We start from the raw sequence: 24309 nt of genomic DNA, 5'->3' as shown, positions 1-24309 counted from the left end.
ATTGCGCCCAGTGGATTAAGGGGGTCTACCTGAAATTGGAGATTTCGAGCTTTTCCGGTTGGCAAGCTTATTGCTCACCATCTATTACTGCTAACTGCATAAAACTACATATATATCACCAGAAAGCTTATTAAACAAGGATTTCAAATAATAATTTTATTCCCATAGCTTAATTATTTACATCCATAATATACTTTCAAAGATAATCAAGATAATCTTCTCGAAAATAAGCTTATGCTTGAGAAAAGATAGCTCTTCATGGATGCAACTGAATTTTACTCCAATGAGCTTTTTGTGGATAACAATGCTTGAAATGATTGAATGATTGAAATGAGAGATAGATTTTTGGATATTGCAAGCAGTGGCGTAGCCAGCCGGACGATTTTGTCCCGCTATGTAAATTTCGTGTTATTATATAATAATTATTTATTCATTTCTTTAGAAATTAATTGTTTTCACAGTCAATAAACACCAAAATATTAGCATAGCGGGACAAATCGTCAGGCTGGCACGCCAATGATTGCAAAACGTTTTTATGCAACATCGTTCCAAAGTATTCGCAAAATAAAATATCGAAATTTTAAACGTTTTTCGTCTCTCAAATGGTGGGAATACACCCTATACCAAATCCTATATATTGCTATATCAACTTGTGCTCTACCATCACTGAAAATTTCAGCCAAAATTTTAGGGTCTTCTCACTTTTTCCTCGGCGCGCAACGAAGAAAGCCCCTTGAGTTTTTCGCGGCCACATCAATACAGGCATAAAAGACCATTAAATTTGAAATGAATTCATTTATTTATGAAGAAAAAATTAACTGACGTAGTTTCCTTTTATTGCTGTATAAGTATGCTGTAATATTTTAATAATTATATAAGTATACTGTCATTTACTGTACAAGTTAAGCATTACGCTGTGAATGAATTTTCTTTGTGTTATTTTCATTAATATTAATTAATTAACAATGAATTAATATTAATTAATTAATTTTTTAATTAATTAATTAAATAATTAGAAAATTAATTAACTGACGGATTTCCTTTGCTTTAATTTTAAGTATAAACTGTGAATCATTTTACGTGTCATTTTCATCTCCATTAGCTTTGTCTTTTCTACATACTTGTGGAATATTTATCTCAATATCACTCATTGCCGATGTTCAATATCACGAGGGAAGTTCTTGTATTCAATGCTTAACCACAGCATTGAAAATAACCAGCAAACTGTAAGACCAAAGCCAGTGTACATCATTGGCAATTTGGCAAATGTTGCTCCTGCTATTAGACGACCGACCAGAATACCAAAATGCAAAACAGCAATATTTATACCTTGATAAAACGAGGCGCTACTCACTGGAGTTAATTTTGTTAGCATTGAACAAATCAGGGAAAAGTTTACAGCATTTGCTTCCAAAATAAACATTGTAAGAAGCAAGAGATAGGCTGCATTTACTGACAAGGTTGTGTTCCAAGAGACAGAAAAATAAAGTAAAACGAAGATTGGGAACATCAAAAAAACTTTTCCAAGAATTAGTAAATTTTTCTCGGAGATTATTCTCAAGAAGAGAGGAGTTAAAACAAACAAAATGAAGACAAACAACGTGCCATTGATAAAAATCAGCTTCACGTGAAGAAGACCCAATCCAAGACGGTGCGCTGCCAATAACGGAACATATAGCCCAACTACCGAGTAAAAAATAACAAGTACGAAGGTAAAATAAAATAAAGAAAAAACGATTGATGGTGGGCGAATAATATTGTTTGTTCCTGAGGAAGACTTGAATGTATCAGTAATTTCACCAACTCTTTCATTGCTTTGTTTTTCCTTTGTATTTTCAATAACATTACTTGGTAGGAATATCGTAAAGGTAAGCAAGAAACACCAAAAAATCGTCATAATTACTCCTGGTGAATTTCCTGCGTTTATTTGCCAACCAAATATATCGACGTTGAATGTGAGAATGCTACCAAGTGTTGGCCCGAGTACTTGACCGGCAAAAAACAGTGCTTGAAAATATAGAAACGCCTGAGCACGATTTTCGTTTAAAGTACCTTTTGCAATTATTCCAAACAGGACAGATAATGTACTGGAACCCATGCCGCTCAAAAATCTTCCAAACATGGGAAAGTATCCATTGATCGGGATTGAATACAACATATTTCCTAATAACTTTACTACTCCACCCATCACTATGATTAGTTTGCTTGAATTTTGAAGTCTTACATTTAGGGCTCCGATAAATGGACTGAAAACCAAAGACGCCGCAGAATAAGACGCTAGAGTTAGCCCAAGAAACATATTGGACTCTTTGATATACTTCATGTAATACCAAGCAGTTGGTTGGATCAGATATTCCTCTACGCCGTCCAAAAAGAAACGGAGAGACAGATAAATGAAGACAATGTTACCCAGCGCAGTAAAATTTATTTTAGGCCAGTTCTTGCATAGTCTACAAAATGGAAAGAATTCAAGTTATTGGAAATTTATATTTTAGTACGCAGTGAAAAGCAAATTAAATTTTTAGGCCCGAGGGGCATTTTGATATCGTGAGACAAATACAAGTATGAGGAATATTTGAAAGATCGGTTGCAGGGTCACAGCAAAACTTCTACAAAATAAGGTACAAGATTTCAAACTATATTTTTACCATTCGCCATTGTTTTCAATTATATCAGGACATTTTACTGCGATTTGTAATCTCTGTATTCGCGTATCACTCCGGCAGTGCTTTATAAGATAGTACACAAAAATTTGAAGCGTATTTAAAATATATCGTTTAATTGTCAGTTTTTGCTTACTTCTATTTGTGGACTAGTAAAAGCTACAGTTAAGTGCTTTTTTTAAGATAATCCACTTTTTTTCTATATATATGCGATCGCTAGGTCTGTACAGGGTGTATAAAAAAATTCGAATCGAAATTTTGCGTGTAATAATGCAAAACATATTTGACAAATTTTTGGTTGATTTTTACACCATTGTTAACTTCATTCATTTCTCTTTCAAATGACACGTTGTATGTGAAATTTAGTTGGAAAATGAAGATTCTGAAGTACTGGTTCGACAAAAAAAGTTCCTAAAAATCACCATTTTCCGCCGATGGGAACTGGACGTTTGTTTTATTGAAAATTAGGGCTTTAAAATCTAATCATTACTGAAAACTAAAACGCAAATCTATCGCAAAAATTCTGCTTATTCAATGTTCAACGATAGAAGTTTGAAGAACACAATGCCTATGAATGAACACATAAGCTAATCTTTGTTGCCATATAAAAATTATATGCTTTACTTTAGTATTTTATACACAGCAGCTTGTCAAAGTTGGATTCGAATTTTTTTTATACACACTGTATATCCGATTCAAAACGGCCGTTCATGTTGTAAATAGTATTAGTAATTTTTTTCAGCAAATTTCTAGCATCGCGGTGCATTGTGGTTGTATGCATTTACATGCGTTTTTTTCAAATTTCCTCACTTCGCTACACGTGCTCTTACCATAAATTGTAGAAACACAAGGCAAGCACCTCCGCTCGACGAACGTTAATATTAGTAGTGAACTACAGTTAACAAGCGGTAAAAAATATTAACCAATCAGAACGTTTGTTTACATTTTTACGCTAAACCAATTACAAGGCATAAATATCAAAACATGTAACAGAAGGAACGAGAAAATAAGATCCCGTTCTGGCGTTCTAAGCATGTCGTGCACTGGTCGTGCCACTCGATATTAACGTTTTCGCATTAAAACAGTCAAATTGTAATAAAACGAGCCTTTCTCGTCAATTCTGTCGTGGGAAATTTGTGGATTCGGCGCGCAACGTAAAATATTTATATTTAAATATTCAATTCTAAGGACTTGTCATGCAATCTTGGAAAAGTCAGGAGATTTGGGACACAGTCAGGCGCATCACATCTTCTGTGATTGAAATTGTTAAAAAGTAAGCTTTATCAATCCTTAACATTATTATGAGCACTAGCACTGAATAAATCAACCAAATATTGTCATCAGTGGACTTTTGATTCCTTTGTTTTAAAGAAAGAAAACAATGGTTATGTTACCTCAGTGGGACCAGATCTGGTCATAATTAACTGCCCCAGCTGGATTTAATAATAACAAAATTTAGACCAGGAGGGGGCAGTCTAACTAGATTTGAGCAACTTGAATTAGCCAAATATCATTAACTTAATCCTTGTTTAATAAAACAAATAAATAAAAGGGCTGTCCATAGCAATGTTTAGCATATTCATTCAGTAACTTACCAACCATAAATTTTGGTTAAAAAATTTGTAACATTGGGTGCTCCATTGTCATGAATCTCGAAGGAGTCACTTGGTTTATCAAATAGTCAGGGTGGTCAAACTGCCATGTTTTGGTTGATGTAAAGGTATTTTTGTGTAAGAAGTATTTTTGTGTAAGAAGTTCATCTGCCTCAAATGTCTGTCAATTGATTGATTTTCTACTAAAATTAATGTTTTCAGATGTACAAAAGACTGAAATGAATAAAGGGTGTGCCTGCATTTATTTTACTTTTAGTCTCCTTGCTCCTTCATCTTAGTGCGGACTGCTGAGTGGAAATATGCCATGGTACTCATGATACACATGAAATGAAGCCAGGTCTAAAGCATGCAGAAGGTATTTTCTTGCAGATGAAGAAATGTTAAAATAACCCATCAGTGGGGCAATGACTGACAAAGAAGTTCACATTTGTTGCACTTAAGTGGTAGATACCTAAAATCATAGTAATACATAATTTTCTTAAAATTAAAGTGTAAGAAACAGTGGTGGGAAATGCCCTGCTAAAATTTTTTTTGCCTCCTATTTTGCCCCCCTAGAATATCAAACTATATCTATCTGTTTAATTCATTGCATCACAGATACCTATGATTAACATAAAAATGAAATATGTAATTAGAATATGTGCACATATAGCAAACTGAACATTAAAATAACCATGAATCTGTATCCATACTTATAGGAAAAAGAAATAAAATATTCTAAACTCAAATTAAAGGCTTGATATGCTAAAATTAGGTGCATGCATATGTTTATAAAATTTAGGTGAGAATATATTGTTTTGCCCCCCCAAAAATTTATTTGCCACTCAAATGCCCCCCCCCCTAATTTGAGGTCTGTACATAGCTGCCACTGGTTAGAAATTCAATATTTTTACAAATGCAAAATGGTGAAAGAATGGTGTCTCCTATTAATGTCCATCCTTTGTGAATAAGTTTTAAAAGCAAGGATTGCAAATTAAGGTTTTAGTTTTTTGGCAAATCACCAAAAATTTGATGGAAATTAGTATTAGCAAGACATACTCTTGCATTCATTGAATGGTTCTAGAGCCCTTGAAAGGAACCACATTCTTCAGACCAGCAGTAACTGAGGGAACAATCAAATGATTTAAGGTGTATTTCCAGACCGCTGTGAACCATCTAATTTATTGCAGCATTTGAAGAGAAGCAAAGACATCATCATATAATTTCAATGGTAACTTGAAGCTATAAACTAGTTTATTGCTCTGCCATGCTTCTCACCTATGGAATTTCTACTACTTAGGTATATGACTTTAACCCAGTCATGCATATTTTTAACATATGTCTTAGACAGCATTAACATGTTAATTACAATTGAGTAACAGGATTTGAGTACTATCATTCCCATGCTGTGGTATTGCCTTTACATCTGGAGAATCTTTCAGAAGCAAAGTTTTGATGTGGATATATAGCTTGAGTGTGGGTTTTTACAATTTGTTTGAGGGTATTCTATATGCTGGAAATCCTGGCATCATGAATTGTCAAAAGTTAATGCAGTAAAGTTTAGAAAAAAGGTAAAGAAAGCATTATATAATCACAAACGGTGAACAGACAGTACTCTAACTATTCCGTATGCGATTTCCAAATGCAAGAACATCGGAGCTGTCTATGTATGTACCGTAAAGGCGGATTTCCACTTACAGCGAAATAGTTCGCTTGCGAAATATTTACATATTTTCTTTTGAATTTTAACAGCATAAGAAAGTTAGGGCGACTTGACTGTTCTCAATTCAAAAGAAAATGTGCAAATATTTCGCTAGCGAACGATTTCGCTATAAGTGGAAATCCACCTTAAGTGACTTTATACGCGCTCTAGTCGAGCCGTTTTTTATAGCAAACGCTGAATTAAAATTTGGTAGTAAACTTACCGAATAAAGTCTTTCAAGAAGGCAACAACGTGCTCCATACCAGATAATAACCAAGACTAAATATCTTTCCTCAAATACAATATGCCTAAATTTTTATCAGATGATTTTATTTACTCTATATCAATGCAGGAGGCAGCAGTGCCAGTGAAACCATAGGCATTACCATAGCATAGGCATAGGCAGCCCAGATGAGATGGTGAAACATACCACTGTGAAGTACGCACCACATTCAACACGATAATCAATACGAAATTCAAAAACACCAAAAAATTCTCTCATTTCCATCATTCAAACGTTCGAAATTCAAATATTGTTTAAAACCCTTTCCAAACATTTATTAAAAGGAATAATGTACTAAATCGATCAATTGGAGCTTAAACTTTATACCTTGTAACAAAACAGGCGGAATCAACGTAAAATTTGCCCAAAAAAAGAGATTTTGTACCAACATTTTTATCGCTAATTTTGTAATTCGCGCTGCAAAGAACAATTTCCTAATTTTCTCAACCCTGGGCCATAGAAATCCTTTGAACTTTTACATTTAGTGGAGAATTATGTGCGCTTTCAAACGGTATGTAACATGGAAGTGGATTGGCCGTAGAAATATATAAAATTCCGTCTTGAAATCAAACATATTTGCACGCGCGTCTCTTATAAACTAACAAGACGCATTGTTGAGCGCTATAAGTCGCTGGGGGAGTAAAATAATGCTTTTGTTTTTTGGCATTTACTACTTTGTCTATTTAGCACATTTAACATGCGAATTACGCATTGCTATACTGAATATACAGTAGTAGCACAATAAACATAATATTTTGATGCAGCATGCTATTTACTATGAATGCCGGGGTTCAACAATTGCTTTTAATGGACAAGAGCTATAAGTATAGCAGTACAACAATAATCAATTTCAATACAGACTATTGATATTGGTTAATATTGGCTCACAGTATGGCTACTATATGGTTGTAAGGGTGTCATCAATGTGAAATACAGTAGAGTCAGTCTATCTCTGCAACATTTACACAGGGGCGTAACTACAGGGTGTCCCAAAAAAAACGAAAACTATTGAAATCACCCATAACAATGCCATTGTTATGCGGTTATGAGTTTGAATGCCTAAACACTTAAGTGTTGGGCCCACAAGTGTATAAATCGGGGTTGCCATAAGCATTTTTATGCATGCATATGATGCTGTAAAAATTGCTTGTTCGCAAAAATGATATTTATTAACAATATTTACAATTTACAAATATGGATAACATTATTTAAATGTGCATCTCAAGGACCATGAGCTTCGACATGTCCTCTTTCTCTAGCAACACAAAGCATTTAGCGTTTTATAAGTTGCATTAAATCCCCACGGGCTAAAATTCGTGAACACGGCATTCAAATTTTAACAATGAGTGATTTCAATAGTTTTCGTTTTTTTTGGGACACCCTGTAGAACGATAATTGGGGGGGTGAATATTCATACATTCAGTTTTGCCCGACGGATTTCTATTGTAAGCTATTGCAATTACAAAAGGAATCCGTGGGGCAGAACTGGATATATGAATATTCACCCCCCGAATTATCGTTCTAGTTACGCCACTGCGTTTACAACATACCGGCGGAAATTAAGACATAATTACAACCATATGGAACCAGGTTTTATGATAGAAGGCACTCTATGAACTTGTTATATGGCTGGGTGCAATATGTTGTTTATTAACAATAGATGTTGGATTTATATTTGTTAATATTTTCTGGCTTAAACCTAAATTTAATAAATGTTTAATGTGGATGAAGCTTCGAACGTGTATTTCATTAAACATTGGGCCAAGCATTAGGCCCTTTCTTTATGAGCTGGGCTAGCGCTTTGCTTTGTGAGGCCAAGATGTGAATTATTTCATATACGCAGGCTAGCCTAGGAGGCACCATACTGGGTGTTGTTTCTGACAAGGACTATATTGGGGTTCTATTTGTAGGAATCTGACATTTGCTTTTTTTTGCAAAATTCTATTTCAATGAAGAAAAGTGCTTCAAATAACAGTCTTAATATTTTTGATTTCTTTTTTTTTTTCAAATTTCAAGGTAATTTCTAGATAGAGTTAAAAGCATGCATCGTGACATATCAACCTGGCTATAGCTAAGCATACTAAAACCAGACTGGCCCATTCCACATGGGACTGAAATTCACCCTATAATCCCAGAGTATTATATAGAACCCATGTTAAAGAAACCAGCAACTTTTATTCCTATCCATTATATTAGATTCCATTGTTGTACACACACACACACACTCAGGCATTAATATAATAATTACAATATGTGGCTATTTCAGGCTAAATAAATTTCATTTTACAAATGAATATGTTCTCTGTGTTTATACAATAGTAAAGCTATCCTGAAAATTTTGGATTACCAGCACTTACCAGCAAGGCAAGGGCTATTCACAGGCTATTAAACATAGGCCATTTAAACAGACTTTATTTGAAGTTGTTTTTGCCTTTGTCGGACATGCCTTTCTCCCTTGGGAGGTATTTCTTATCAATATGAAATGTTCACTATAAATCTGACATTATAACATTGATATTTGTACATAGGCCTAATACAGAGTTCATTTCCAGGCAAACTGTTCCACGTTCTTCATCAAAGATCTGATTGATTGATTAAATTCGCGTTGTGGGTTTGTTTTAAAGGGATTTGCGCAGAATTACCCCCCGGAACACCCGATTAACAGTGTGTAATATTTTTCAATATTCCTTATTTACTTGAAAAGGATATATTTTTTCCTTTAAGTCAAATAAAGCAAACCAATAAGAAATCAATATTTTTCTTTCACCAGCCAATCGGAAAGCTTAAATTTGGCGAATGAGTCAGACCCCCGCAAAGATAAGGCAAGCCAATGAAGTACCAGTATTAGCCCTCCACCAGCCAATCGGAAACGCTTAAATTGCGCAGATAAGTCAGACCCGCAAATATGAGTCAAACTCCTTCTAAGCCAATCAAATGCCTAGAATCAGAAGTCGATGAGGCAAAATTCAAGCGGGCATCCGCTATTATGACTCATTTGCCGAGGGCTCAAAAGTCAGTGACCAGCAACTGCATGAAGCTTAATAACTTTGAACTGGACTGTTAATTTATCGCATGACTATTTTCGCTGACTGAATTTTAAATATTTCGACATTGGACTTGTGTAATTTTTGACTTAGTCGCGTGAGTCATCTGACAACCCCAAGATCCGCCCCTGTTAATCCACCTTTGTTTACCCATACTCACACATAGCAATACTTGACCCATATCTAAGTGCATTTCAACTCTTCTGAGATGGAACAGGTGTTAAGGGCCGTGGACCTGAAGCTCACGCATAGCGATAGTTTTGCGCAAATGAAGCTGATGAAATATGTTACAAATGGGACATTTGATGCGGAACGAAGTGTATTTCAAGTTTCTGTCGTTGTCAAAAAACCCGAACCAACATTAGGCCTGTCAAGACGACGTAAAACTGTCGTTCACGAAAAGGTTGGAAGAGTTTCAATTTCAACTTTTCATTTTTCTATCACTCGTTTTGCGTTGCATTCTAAAACATTTACTTTCCTGTATTTTCTGAGTCAGTTTTCAATAAGTTTGGCTTCCTTTTTGACGATATTTTCACGGAATTTTTGACGGACTTTTGTCGACATTTTTTTCCAGCCTCCTCCATGTCCATATCGTTATGGACATGGAGTTCCAGGCTCCAACACAGCAACTTGAGTGTGATTCGTTACAGCGTCTTCTTTCAAATGTGTCGAGCACAATGACATGGTAGCGGATTTGACATGAAGGTAGGGCCTGGATCCAACCACGGTTGCCCCTTTTATTGTGTCAGTTAAGAATACAATAGATATCTAAAATTGTTCATATTTTTCTTTAGGAGAACAATATTTTGTTTGGTAGATAGTTATAAAAAGGAATTATTTACGATGATGTAAGTGTTTAGTATAGTTTTCATAAGTTCATGTCTTCCAAATATCAGCACTACCAAAAAAATCACAAAGCCTCTAAGTAAACCTATTATTTGATAAAATTACGTTGGGTGCGCCTCTAGCTCTAGAACACTCGCTTTAGTTCCTACTGTCAAGGAAACTTATAATTCTCAGAAGGATCTGGTCTTGGCTGTTCTTTTTGTTCCCACACCGGCCTACTCAGATTTGCCCATTCTTTCTTCATGTTTCCTCAGGAAGCCATAGACGACATTGATGAAATATTGGAAACGACCAGTGAAATGAATATAACTGGGAGCTACAGAAGAGAATCTCAAGCAACATCGTGATGGAAAAACTGCTCAGCTTCAGGCCCCGAGGCCAAAGGAACTTCAACGCATTGTACAGGAGCATCAGAGAAGCGTCTCGAAAGGTGTGGGGGACAAGCAAACAGAGGAGAGAGGGGCGACTCCAAGAGATGATGCTGAGGGTGGAATAGCAAGAGATACAGAGGAAAGAGCGAGCGAAAGGGACAGTTTCGGCGATGCAAGAAGCACATCACGTTTCAAAACCTCACCTTTTGCGTCAACTATCGTCCGCGTCTGTGAACATAAACCCACTTCCTCCCTCCCCTCGGGACGCAGCTAACAGTCACGTGAACGAGAAGAACGTTCAGCCAAACGACAAAAGATAACGTCGTCAAATATGACGCTACATTTTGCCTAACTATTAGCGACTGATATTTTGTGTGGAATTTATATAATATAATATTTCTGTAAATTGTGTCCCGGTTTCGTTTTTATATTGTTCGCCTTTAAAACCATGCCTTTATGCTGAGTACATTTAAAACTAAAATTTACATGCATATTTTTAATCGTCGGCGAATGGTTATCAGATATATTGCATTATAGGTTGATATTTTATTCCAAAATATCCATCAATATGCTTCGCATATCCAAGAATTCGGTAATTTCAGAAGGTTTTGTTTCTGAAAATCAGCGCCCAAGTAATGTGGCAACGTTGAATCAAAGCTATATATTTATTTTACCCGTTCCTTGTGCTGCAAAATAAAGTCATCCCATTGGATGAACACTCCCGGCCTGACAGCTCAACATTGCTTCTGATTGGGCGAGCATAGTAATTTGAATAATATGATTAATTCATTCCTTTCATTTCTGATGTTCAGGCTCAGGATGAGAGAATTAATCATATTATTTAAATTACTATGAACATCCAATCAGAAGCGTTGTTAAGCTGTCAGGCCGGGAGTGTTCATCCAATAGGATGACTTTGCAGACACGAGGAGCGGGTGAAATGAATATGTGCTTTTGATTCCAGTTTGAGACATCACTTCAACGCTGGTCTTCGAAGAATAAAGATGAGTGTCCTCCATGCCAAGAAAATTTCAACAGAAATTGCTATCAGATTGCTATTGTATTCAGCAGAAGAGAAGTTTAATAGAAGTTTACTATCTCTGACACACTGTCGTTGGTGTTATACCAGGTAATATGCCTTTCCCTTTGCGTGTTTTATCAGCTTGTTTCATCGTGAGCTTTTGGGCTGGGGTTCCACGTGTCTTTAGTTCACGTCTTGTAATGCCTCTCTCGTAATGTTCCTGTTGTGTTCAGCTTTAAATACAAACTTGTATAACACTAACGTTGCTTTTTATTCTTTTTGTGCAGAATTTTGACAAATTAAAGCGAAGTTAAACGATGAAATTTGTGAACAAGAGATTGACGACCGATGACGATGAACAAGTGGTGGCTGAACTGTTTCAAGATAACTCGCCTTTGAAGAGGAAGCACGTCCAGGCTTTTTCTGGGGAATATTGATGATATAAGAAAGGTAATATACGCTAAATCTTACCGTTGAGCCGCTAACCTTCGCTCTAACCACACGCAAATTACGTTTGAATTGAGTTCTAAAGGCCTCAGCAGTGAACTAATGGTGCCTTTTATTCGTCCAGGTGGAGTTTGAGAGGCTGAGAGCTTAAAACCAAACTGAATGAAGTGAAGTGAACTGAAACTGATTCCCCGAGATGACTCGCATTTAAAGAGACTGCAAGTCCAAAGCTGCTCTTCAACACTTGTTGCTGAAATGAACAGGTAATTTTGGGTCTATTTTATTCAAAGTAGGATGGGAAAACTTGAAACGCTTGATCAGGCATCATGCGTTCTCTCAACTGAATAATCACACCGCAAGTTTTCTCCCGATATTTAAGCTCCCTTTATCGAAGGTAAATCCTTGAAATCGCTGTCTATAACAAGCATTACTTTGGTTTTATTGCAGGTAGCGATTTAGCGGGTCAAGCCATTTGAAACGATGACAAAACCTATTCATAATAAAACGTGAGTATTAAGCAATCGAACATATTTAGATAAACCGAACAATGGGGAGTTTATGATTCAGGTCAAGAACGGCAACGGCCGCATGATAATTAAATATGATTATTAATAATGGCAAAAAAGGAAATATATGAAATCCCAGAGGGGTTTTATAGATGTTGTTGTTTTTACAATCCCAATTTTACGCGTGATTCAGCCTCAATAAAGAATATAGTTTGCTTATTTCTGTAATCTTATTTCAGGTTGATGAGTAATAGCCAAAACGACGGCAAATCCACGCCTATAATGTAAGCAACCTCGACGGCAAATCTACGCCTAATGTAGGCAACCTCGACGGCAAATCTACGCCTAATGTAGGCAACCTCGACGGCAAATCTACGCCTAATGTAGGCAACTCGACGGCAAATCTACGCCTAATGTAGGCAACCTCGACGGCAAATCTACGCCTAATGTAGGCAACCTCGACGGCAAATCTACGCCTAATGTAGGCAACTCGACGGCAAATCTACGCCTAATGTAGGCAACCTCGACGGCAAATCTACGCCTAATGTAGGCAACCTCGACGGCAAATCTACGCCTAATGTAGGCAACTCGACGGCAAATCTACGCCTAATGTAGGCAACCTCGACGGCAAATCTACGCCTAATGTAGGCAACTCGACGGCACTCTACGCCTAATGTAGGCAACCTCGACGGCACTCTACGCCTAATGTAGGCAACCGACGGCAAATCTACGCCTAATGTAGGCCAACTCGACGGCAAATCTACGCCTAATGTAGGCCAACTCGACGCCTAATATACGCCAAAACTACGCCAAATCGACGCTAAAAAGCAACGTCCAGCGATGCCCGGGCATCGTTACAGGTTAGAGTAGCCTGGTGGTCAAAAAATGTGCATGCAGGGGTTAGTCTGTGCATGATTAACTTAACGAAGTTAACTAATTTAGTTAACGAACTTAAGTTAAATAAAGTTTTAAGTTCAGTTAACTAAGTTCTGGCCACCAGGAACATAGCTAATGCATGATGCATGTGAGCAAACGTTTCTTAAATTCGGTTAAATATTTTAATCGGTTTTGCGCTTAGGACTGCTCGCTTGTGCTTAGGGCTGCGCTAAGGTTTAGGTTGATAATTTGTCTGTTAAAACTAAAAACATATCACAACTGTAATATATACCCATATTTCACCTAAGAAATGGCTAAAAAGCCATGCACACACACTAACACAAACCATAGCCACAAATGGCAGACATAATCCCATAGGTTCTTTCCTCTTTCTCTATCTTGTCCTGATTGCTAGAATCATCTTCGGCTCTTGAAATCCGGTCAATTGCGGCTTTCAGAATTAACTTTATAAAAATTGATAACTATGGGGTCACTATTCGGTCTGGTTGTAAAATTATTTGTGTATGTAAATACGTTTTTGATTTCTCAGCAAACATTGTAAATATACGATTATATCTTGCCTTACTGTATTTTGTAATTGAACATATAATATTGTGTATGTATTTATGAAAAAACATGATTTATATCAAAATATGAACAGATACAAAACATCATGCACTATACCTCATGATCTTGTAGCTGCACATAAAATAGACACGCACACGAGTAAATACATTAATGCAAACCATGGCCTATATAATGGCTTCTAGTTTATATCTCTCTTATCTCTTGCATTCACTTAAGGCCACAGTTAATATTCTAGCCAGAAACATTGATTTTACGGCATGTCTTATACTGTCTTGCTATTCTGAAATACATGAACTTATGCAATCAAAGTTAGCACACACATGCATGCTCTCAATTAATGAATTGGAATTTACTTGAACAAAATAAGGAATGGGTGGGGGGGGGTGCATGCTGTTATCTTGAAACGATATATATATATATATGCCTTATTTCTACTATAGTTAGAAACCAATTACGAGACAAACATTGGCAGTGGCATTGCAACTTTATTATTTTCCCAAGGTCTCTGTGAGATTTCCAATCATTTAGCTTCGTCGAGCAGTGCTTATGAAAAGTAAGGCGCCACTTTTCGTCTGTACTGCTTGATTTTGCTATGTGGTTCGAAGTGTTAGCAGGTGTCTTGGGATATCTAATAACGTTGCAGTGTTATTTTCTTTGCTGTTTCTATAAGAGCAGCTTGCTTTGGCTATATGCCTTAGCTCTAAAAGTTTTTAAACCAGATTTCAAAGAAAAAAATGTACTCCTGTGGCTGTTTCTATAAGAGCAGCTTGCTTTGGCTATATGTCTTGGCTTTGAAAGTATTAGTCCAGTCTCTCTAAAAAAATTGTACTCTTGGTGCTGTTTCTATAAGAGCAGCTTGCTTTGGGAATATCCCTTGCATGGTTCAAAAAATGTTTACTGAATTTTTTCAAAAAAAAAATAAATTTACAATTGATGCTGCACTTGGTTTGAACAATTTGTTGCTTTGGCTATATGCCTCAGCCTCAAAAATATAAAGTCAATTTCTTGTGGTATTTTTTTCCAAACCTTCATCTACAAGGGCGCCATGCTCTGGCTATATGCCTCAGCTCTGAAATGTGCAATGAAGTTTTCAAGGACAATTGTGTATGCCTTCATGCTGTTTCTATAAGGGCTCATGAAATATCTCAAGTTAACTCGATCCTTGAAATATGTGTGCACAGTTCGACAGCTTAAAACGAAACTATTAGGAACACTGCCTAGAATTTGTCAGCAGAATAATTTTAGTTTTTGGACGAACGTAACTTGAATCTATAAGCGCTCTGAACTCAGGCATTTTCATGTATTACTATATTAGTTCGTCGATCTCATAAGCTTTATTCAGCTCTCTACCAGAGTTAGTGGGTTAAGTCTATAATAGAACAAAAAAATATATACACGATAACTTAGAAACACTTACTCACATTAATGCATGCATGTTTTACTGATCAGTCTTAAACATTACTCAAACACAATAGCACACTGTAAAAAGACATGAACAATTTATACTAAAGCATGCCAAATTAACATTTAACCTGCACTGTTCTATAAATTTAAATGTCAAGATCTTAAATGCACCTACTTTGTAACCGGTTTTAGATATAATAGTTTAATGTCTTCGTATATTAATGATGTACTATGTAAAGAAAACACACACGCTTTGTAATACATGTTTAGTGAAGTATTAATAAAAATAGGACCAAAATTGTCCGTCTCCTCTCTCTTGATTTCAATATCTTTAACACACAACACACACACACACACAACACACACACACACACACACCCTTTGTTGTAATACATGACTTTGTTTTAATAAAATCTCAAACTTGTGTACTTTGTGTTTAATTCCGGCTTTCGGTCAGGGTTTTTCTCCAGGCACTCTGGTTTCCCTCGTAAAAAAAAAACGGTGTCCGTGTGTTCGGAACCGTGTTTACGGTTGGTTTTCCATACGAAAATTGAACTTTTCACGAGTAAAATTGCATGAAAGCTAAACATTTCTGTTGACAATTTATATCCGCATAATTGGTATGTCTCGTTATACTCGATAAAAAGTTTAGAATATTTTCGCAACCAGTAGACTTTAATGTCTGACGTAAACGCCCTCAGAATAGAAAACATAATGGTCTAATGGAAGCTGACTTGTACACACGGTTACTGGGTTCAATTCCCGGAACACTGTTCTTTGTTGCGATGAACTTCATGTCAGGCATTATAATACGGAATTTTTACAAGGACACACATTGTTTTTAGGTTCAATAATCACTCAGTCTTAGAAATTACAACGTGACATTACAACGCAAGCATATAAAAAAGAGCATAGCCATGCAAAGCACGGTCCGTCAGTCTCTAGCCTTTTTTAATATATAATATATTCAATGATGTCAATTTTATAATAGAAACAATAATTATTTTAAATAGTCAAATTAAAATTATATTAGACATTTTTGTCCATGAGGCATGATTTTTAACTACACACTTTTCCATTTACAAGGACACATTCGCCTTTTACAAGGACACAAAGTGTGTCAAAAACACGCGTATTATAATGCCTGCTTCATGTTCTTCAATTAAAGCATGCAAAGCTTCGTCTTTAGACTATAATTTCACTTGACGAGTTGTTGATTAGCACTTTACTGATTTTGAAAGACGTGATACAGCCAAATAGAAAAGCAATACTTCCTCATCCTGGTGCTTATAAAAGAACGACCACATTCTCTAGATACGTGACTTAAAACGTGGAATAAGTGTTCTTCAAGACTTCAAGATGTTCTGTTAATCACCACCTCATCCGTATCATGCATTTGGCTAATTCTCAAGATTAATACGAGATAGTTGAGAACGAATGAGAACGAAGAGAAAATCCCATTGGCTATAAAGTGACGCTGACGATTCCTTAGTGACAAAATGATGCGAGCTTGTTAAATCCTTACCTAATCTCCTGCACTTACTGTGAAGGTGCTTCCTTCTAGAACCAGCGCATGATGCACTGAGATTACATTTTAACTTTATTAAATAAATATTCTTTTTAGTCCGTTTTGTCAGATCAAATTTTGTCTCTATTTATGTTGTCAACTATGACTGCAGGAAAACTGACAGTAATTGTGATTATTTAAACTGATGATAGTTGTTGTACTGGTATATGGCATCTTATTTCCTTATGTTCACGATCCATGCTAGTCTTCCAGGACGGAATCTGACAAGCAGCCCAAGTTAATTCTGAAGATGATATGAATGTAATGTCATTGTTTCAGCAGTGATGTGCCCTACGGGAATCGTGTGTTTAATGTTTTTATGCATGAGGTTTAACGGGTGCTTCGGCTCCTCTTGACTCAAGATTTTCAAGTAATCACTCTGCAGTTGACTTTGTTGTAATAAAAATAAACAAATAAGCCAAATTTTAAAAAAGCTCGAGGCGAATATTTGTTAGTAACTACTTGTAAACTATTCTATCAAAGGCTTTGCTTTGTAGTTTTCTAAATACACATTTTAATGCAGTTGTTTTCTTTGATTTGGGTGCCCTAAGGGAATGTTCTTGTTGGGTAGATTTAAAAACGCTGTCCACAAAAGGTAAAAGAAAATCGTAATTTCGCAAGGTTAGCATTACTAATATAACTGTTGAAAAAGAACAGTTTAATAACGGTGTAAGTGTTCATGTACGGACATTACAAATACATGGCAATACCTGCCAGATTTTTTCAGTATCAATGCATTGACACTTTGTTTCATTTTGTTAGTTTATTCTATCTAGTTTAAATAATACAAAAAGGCAACTGAATTCTTTCTTTCGTCTGGCCTAAGAAATAGACTTTTCCCTAGCCTTTATTCTGACTTACGCTGTTCACGTATTCTCGTACAAATTTGAACGGTTTAATCTTTAAGATCAAATCAACAATAATCAAAATCTCGCTGTTTTAATAAATATATACCTTCTTGAAAACTCGTTAGTCGTTACCACGCGTTAGCTTTCTCCCCGTAGTAAACACTGCATGGCGTAGATGATGCTTCTGCAGGCTGCAGTTTAACAATGCTTCTGAATAAGCGATCAGAATTCTACCCTTAAATAAATGGGACCGACCATAAAAAAGTGATGTATAATATGCAACATAAGACAAGCAAATATTAAATAGAAATGTACAAAAATTTAGAGTGATGTTCGAAATGTTTACGAAATAATTATCAAATACCAGTTTTGCACTGATGCATGAACAGCACTTTTGTATGGTCTGACCTAAATACAATTCAAACATGCATGTATCGTAATAAATCTTTCATTTATATTTACCATCATTTAACGACTTATTGCATTGCATACGCTTGCAGAAGTCGGAAAAATACTTATAAATTATAATTAATGTAGCTGTAGGAGAAAAAAAATGCACTAATAATGCAAACCGTAGCTTGCGAAGAAATATTTTAGGCAGATTTAGACAAACAATACCGGCGTAATTGTTGATGAAAATCATGAAAACTTCGCGGAGTTTATTGAAACGAAAATATACCCTTAAGGCTTCCATGGAAAATGCGTGGCAGCAATCATTAAAAACAAAAATTCATATTGGTCACAACTTACATACGAAACAGTAATGAAGAACGCCTGTCTCGAGTATACCAGAAAATTGTATATTTGGGGGACTGGGACAATGGTATAGACTGAGATGCATATGACAATGACTCGTCAGTGGCAGCAATTGCTATAAGCTGCTACAGGCAACATGAAAGCTGTCTAAACAATATACGCGGGTATGAAGCTATTCTTGTGTATTATACAACTTACATTTGTCATATTTATCATCAGCATCTTAATATGCAACCAAAAATGATGTACTCGCAAAAAAGGTGCAGATTTTGAGAATGTAACATATCCCTCTAGCTGTAGAAATTATATGAATAAATATATACACTACGTCATAAATATCTGAAAGAAGAAAAATTATATTTTTTCGTCATAGAAACAATGACATGATTGTAAAGACGGAATTTCATTGCTTTTTGGCGTAACCCACTTTCATGTTACACATTGTTTGAAAGAGCATATTACTTCGAACTAAATACAGAGTTTTAAAGTAATTCTATAAAATAGCGGCTGAGAAAATTGCAATATATTAAGACATGCCGGCTGAGCATTATTAATTAATTAAAAAACGCGAAAAGACTACTCGTTAAACAATCGCAATTTTCTCAGCCTCTATTCTGTGGAACTTCACTATACTTTTTGTAAATAGTACATAATGACACACTCTTTTAAAAAGTTTGCAATGTTCAAGTGATTCCTTTTTCGAAATGTATGAAATTCTGTCTCAAACTCAACCGCACCAAAGTGTGAAGTACGCACGACATTCGTGACGTTTGATTTGAAGACGTAATTTCATCGTTTTTTGACGTAACCCACTTTCATGTTACACACTGTTTGAAAGAGCATATTATTTCCAAGTAAATACGGAGATTTTAAGAAATTCTATGAAATAGCGGCTGAGAAAATTGTGATTGTTTAGGAATTACTGTCGCCCGGCTTTGCTGCGCGCTAATAGGTATTATTAATTAGTTTATAAGAGACGCGCGTGCAAATATGTTTGATTTCAAGACGAAATTTTATATATTTCTACGGCCAATCCACTTCCATGTTACACAGTGTTTGAAATGAATTGAATTGAATTGAATTGAAAGAGCATATTACTTCGAACTAAATACGGAGATTTGAAGAAATTCTATAAAATAGCGGCTGAGAAAATTGTGATTCTTTAGGAATTACTGTCGCCCGGCTTTGCTGCGCGCTAATAGGTATTATTAATTAGCTTATAAGAGACGCACGTGCAAATATGTTTGATTCCAAGACGGAATTTTATATATTTCGGCGGCCAATCCACTTCCATGTTACATACCGTTTGAAAGCGCACATAATTCTCCACTAAATATAAAAGTTCAAAGGATTTCTATCGAATCAGGGTTGAGAAAATTAGGAAATTGTTCTTTGCAGCGTGGTGCAAAATCTCTTTTTTGGGCAAATTTTACGTTGATTCCGCCTGTTTTGTTAAGGTATAAAGTTTAAGCTCCAATTGATCGATTTAGTACATTATTCCTTTTAATAAATGTTTGGAAAGGGTTTTAAACAATATTTGAATTTCGAATGTTTGAATGATGGAAATGAGTCATATGGTGTTTTTGAATGTCGTGTTGAATGTGGTGCGTACTTCACAGTGGTGTGAAACATGGTATATTGAATTATTGATATTTGATATGCATATCAATTCAATCAATTCCCATTGTTGCGTGCAGTAGGTTATGTGAGCGGCAGTGAGCCCCCAGCGTCCCCTCAGCCTCGTACCCAGGCGCTTTAATAGTAAAATCAACGAGTAAGATATATAACGTTGCAATCAGTTATTGGATAGAGGTCAGTTGAAAAAAGGGTGAGCGTGCGGGGGTGCGTGAGCACTGATCTGTGTGCGTGAGCCGCGGTGCTCCGGAAACTAGCCTCCCCAAAATTTACTCTCGACGAGTAAAGACCCTGGGTGCGAGGTTGCTTCAATATTTTCTAAAATATGGCCCCATCGAAAACATATACTTTACAGTATATTGCTGCTATGAGCCCGAAAACCGTAAGGTACTATAAAACTAAATTAATGTCCCAAAAACAAAGGTTAGAGTGGGTGCATATTCATTTAAATATTCTGTTCTGCGGGAATTCCGTCGTCAGCTTCAACCATAATCTCTAATATAAAGGATTTAATTATTGATTATTGAGAAGGCTTTATGGGCATGTTGTAAAACCTGGACTGGACTCAGGTAAAACCTTGACTGGACTCATTTGTAAAACATGGACTGGACTCATTTGTAAAACATTGACTGGACTCATTTGTAAAATCTTGACTGGACTCATTTGTAAAGCATGAACTGGACTCATTGTAAACCCTGGATTGGACTCATTTGTAAAACCTGGACTGGATTAATTTCTAAAACCTGGACTGGACTCACTTGTAAAACAAGGACTGGATTCATTTGTAAAACCTGGACTGGATTAATTTGTAAAACCTGGACTAGACTCATTTGTAACACCTGGACTGGACTCATTTGTAAAACCTGGACTGGACTCATTTGTAAAACTCGCTGGTTTTGGCAGTGTGTTCGAAAATAAAACTAGACCAATATCGCGAGGCTATTAAATTCAGGGACGTAGCGACTGGGGGGTGTGGGGGGGGGTCACACACCCCCCAACAAAGACGATTCGGAAATTTCAGGTAAATACGTTAAAAATTAGGGTTAATAAATCAGGTAACAAAATGTTAGAAACCATGCAATGAGGGATACAAATAAGAAAGCATTGAAATGCGAAAAAATACTAGGATTGTTTCTTTTATATGACTTTAATCACTTCTTATAAACGTTTACACGTTCAATGAAGATATTTTCAGAATTTGTAATGCCATTGGTTCTGCTGGCTTGTCATAACTACACGTGTTTCATCGCATTAGTAGTACTCACGGCCGTTGCAATTGATACTGGTATGTTTACCGCAGCTGATGTAGCTGCTATTATTGCTGCTAGTATTTATACTGTTCTGGTATCTTTACTGCAGCTGCTATTTTTGCTGCTGGTTATTTATACTGTTCTGGTATCTTTACTGCAGCTGCTATTTTTGCTGCTGGTTATTTATACTGTTCTGGTATCTTTACTGCGGCTGCTATTATTACTGCTGGTATTTATATTGTTCTGGTATCTTTACTGCAGCTGCTATTATTGATGCTAGTATTTATACTGTTCTGGTATCTTTACTGCGGCTGCTATGATTGCTGCTGGTATTTATACTGTTCTGGTATCTTTACTGCGGCTGCTATTATTGCTGCTCGTATCTATACTGTTCTGGTATCTTTACTGCGGCTGCTATTATTGCTGCTGGTATTTATACTGTTGCTGGAGTTTTTGCTGCAGCTGCTATTAGTGTTGCTGGTATTTATACTGTTCTGGCATCTTTACTGCAGCTACTATTATTGCTGCCAGTATTTATACTGTTCTGGTATCTTTACTGCGGCTACTATTATTGCTGGTATTTATACTGTTGCTAGAGTTTTTGCTGCAGCTGCTATTAGTGCTGCTAGTACAGTATTTATACTGTTGCTGGTATCTTTACTTGCAGCTGTTTTTATTGTTTTGATACTGTACTGGAAATTGTGCTGCAGCTGATATCAGTGCTGCTGGTATTTTTACTGTTGCTGGTATTTGTACTTCAACTGATAGCAGTGCTGCTGGTATTGGTACTGTTACTGGTATTTATACTACAGCTGCTATAAATGCTGCTGGTGTTGCTATCAGTACTGCGCTGGTACTGTTGCGATTACTCTCGTATATTGCTACTGCTGCTAGTATTACAACTGTTTGTATAGGTTCTGTTGGTACCACTGCCATTTCACTTGCAAAACATATCTCAGGTAGTTTTGTTACAGCAGGGCAAAATGCTAAGCATCCGCTTGGAAAATAATAATAACAAGTGATAAACACTGAAAAATACTGATAACCAATATGCATTAGCTGTTGGTTACAGTACTTGAAAGTATATAGCTGGTAGTCTGTTATCATAAAAAGCTAAACTACGTCAACAACGGGCCACGACTGACCACAATACATATTACACAGAAATGATACAAATGCAATTCCTTTACGAATACAAAATTTTCAGCTTTCTAGGATTTTTCAATAGAATTACCTTTGTGAAATCTTCCTTCAATTGAATATTTTATGGGCAATCCAGCTGAGAGGCGATGGAATCATTTTCCGAACGTATGGAGTTGAGAAGGTATAGAGTAGCGGATTGATGCTACTATTGATGGGCAATACAAACACAGCCACCCAAGCATATACTTGTTTCGAAGGATCATATAAATTTCCTGTTAAAGCCAAAATGCTTAAAATTATCACAGGAAACCAGCATAGGAAATCTGTTAAAATAATGAACATCATTCTCTTTGCAATGGTTGAATCCTTCTTTACCCTCGTTGACCTTACTGAACGGGCGGCCTTGACTATGGAGCGGTACATAAACACATATGCCAGGAGAATGAATAAAAAAGAAACACCATTCAAAACGAGAAATACACACACTGAATATTCCCAGCCAGCTGGCCGATCGCTCGATAACTGGAGTGGTAGACAGACCGGTGAACGTCCAAAAAAGTGTGCATTCTGTTTATAATCATAGAAATAGGCATCGTTTAGCAACGGAATGATTGAAATACAAAGTCCAATCAACCAAACAACGATCATTATGCCCCAGGCTTTCTTCATTGACCAACGTTGAAATTTAAGAGTAAATATAATACATATCATACGTTCCAGGGTGATAACAGTCAGAGTTAACACTGAGACCTCGCTTGATAAAGTAGAGATAACACCTGCAAATATGCACAAATTGCTTGCACGCCAGGAAATATCATGTTTGAAGTACACTCCGTTCCACACTGTGTCTTTATATGAAATAATCAACAGGTACACGCCCATTAGGAAATCAGCAACAGCGAGATTTGTTAAAAGAAATGAAGCCACACGATTGCTGTCCTTTGAAAACGATCGCCATACAATAACAAAGAAGTTTCCAAGGAAGGCCATCAGACCAAGAATCCAAATTGAATATTTGAGCACATCATTTTTCAGAAGCTCATCACAACTTGAAAATCCTCCTTCAAATTTGGCAACGCACGAAACACTCGGATTGTTCTGTTTTGCGAAACAACACAGCGTAAAATGATCCACTTTTCTAACAATATATGACAAAAGATGAAATATTAGACGATATAATTATACAGTATGTCCCACAAAAAATTGACACTATAGTTATCATCATATTTATATGCTGAATCTACAGATGCATAGACATTAGTTTCTTGAATTTCAAATAATGGACTCATGACTGACAAAACATAGTCTTTGTAGTATAACACATGCAGTAAGTAAAATTGCACTAAACTCCAATTTTAATGGCAGTATGGCGAGCATTATATATTAATGTTCTTAAAACGGAAGAAATAACATGACTCAAGGCGTCAGTTATTAAGTAGTAAATTTTTAGAGGGCGCTCCTTATATTATGGAAAAGCTGTTGTTAGTCTTAAATAGGTCATTCATGACGTTTTTAATTTTGCCAAACACAAATACTGTACGTCAAGACTTACAAGTGCCGAAGTGACAGAAGATTTTGAAATAAATCTTGAGGAATTTTGTGTATCTGATTATTTGATATATCCCTGAATAAAAAAATATTTAACACGTTAAGTTAATTTTGTGCACATTATTATTTTGCAACACTGGGTAATAATATCTGTAAGTAAGCAGAAAAAATGATGCATGATACTTACAAGTCAACCAAATTTTTCAAATCATCGAACGA

At 36.1% G+C, this 24309-nt stretch overlaps 1 protein-coding gene across 1 annotated transcript; it reads right to left on the bottom strand.

Moving 5' to 3' along the window:
* Positions 1–1037: 1037 nt before the first annotated feature.
* On the bottom strand, positions 1038–23831 carry LOC114536800 (G-protein coupled receptor GRL101-like). Its single transcript, XM_028558144.1, has 3 exons — positions 23740–23831; positions 22634–23680; positions 1038–2450 (listed from the first exon to the last, which is right to left on the bottom strand). Exons 1-2 carry the CDS (start codon positions 23829–23831, stop codon positions 22651–22653), a joined length of 1122 nt encoding a protein of 373 aa, XP_028413945.1. The 3' UTR covers positions 1038–2450; positions 22634–22650.
* Positions 23832–24309: the final 478 nt, after the last annotated feature.

The sequence above is a fragment of the Dendronephthya gigantea genome, unplaced genomic scaffold (genome assembly GCF_004324835.1).
Source record: "Dendronephthya gigantea isolate DGI-Jeju-01 unplaced genomic scaffold, DenGig_1.0 000147F, whole genome shotgun sequence".
Classification (NCBI taxonomy): domain Eukaryota; kingdom Metazoa; phylum Cnidaria; class Anthozoa; order Malacalcyonacea; family Nephtheidae; genus Dendronephthya; species Dendronephthya gigantea.
The sequence above is the reverse complement of the archived record's forward strand: the minus strand, read 5'-3'. Positions and strand labels throughout refer to the sequence as shown.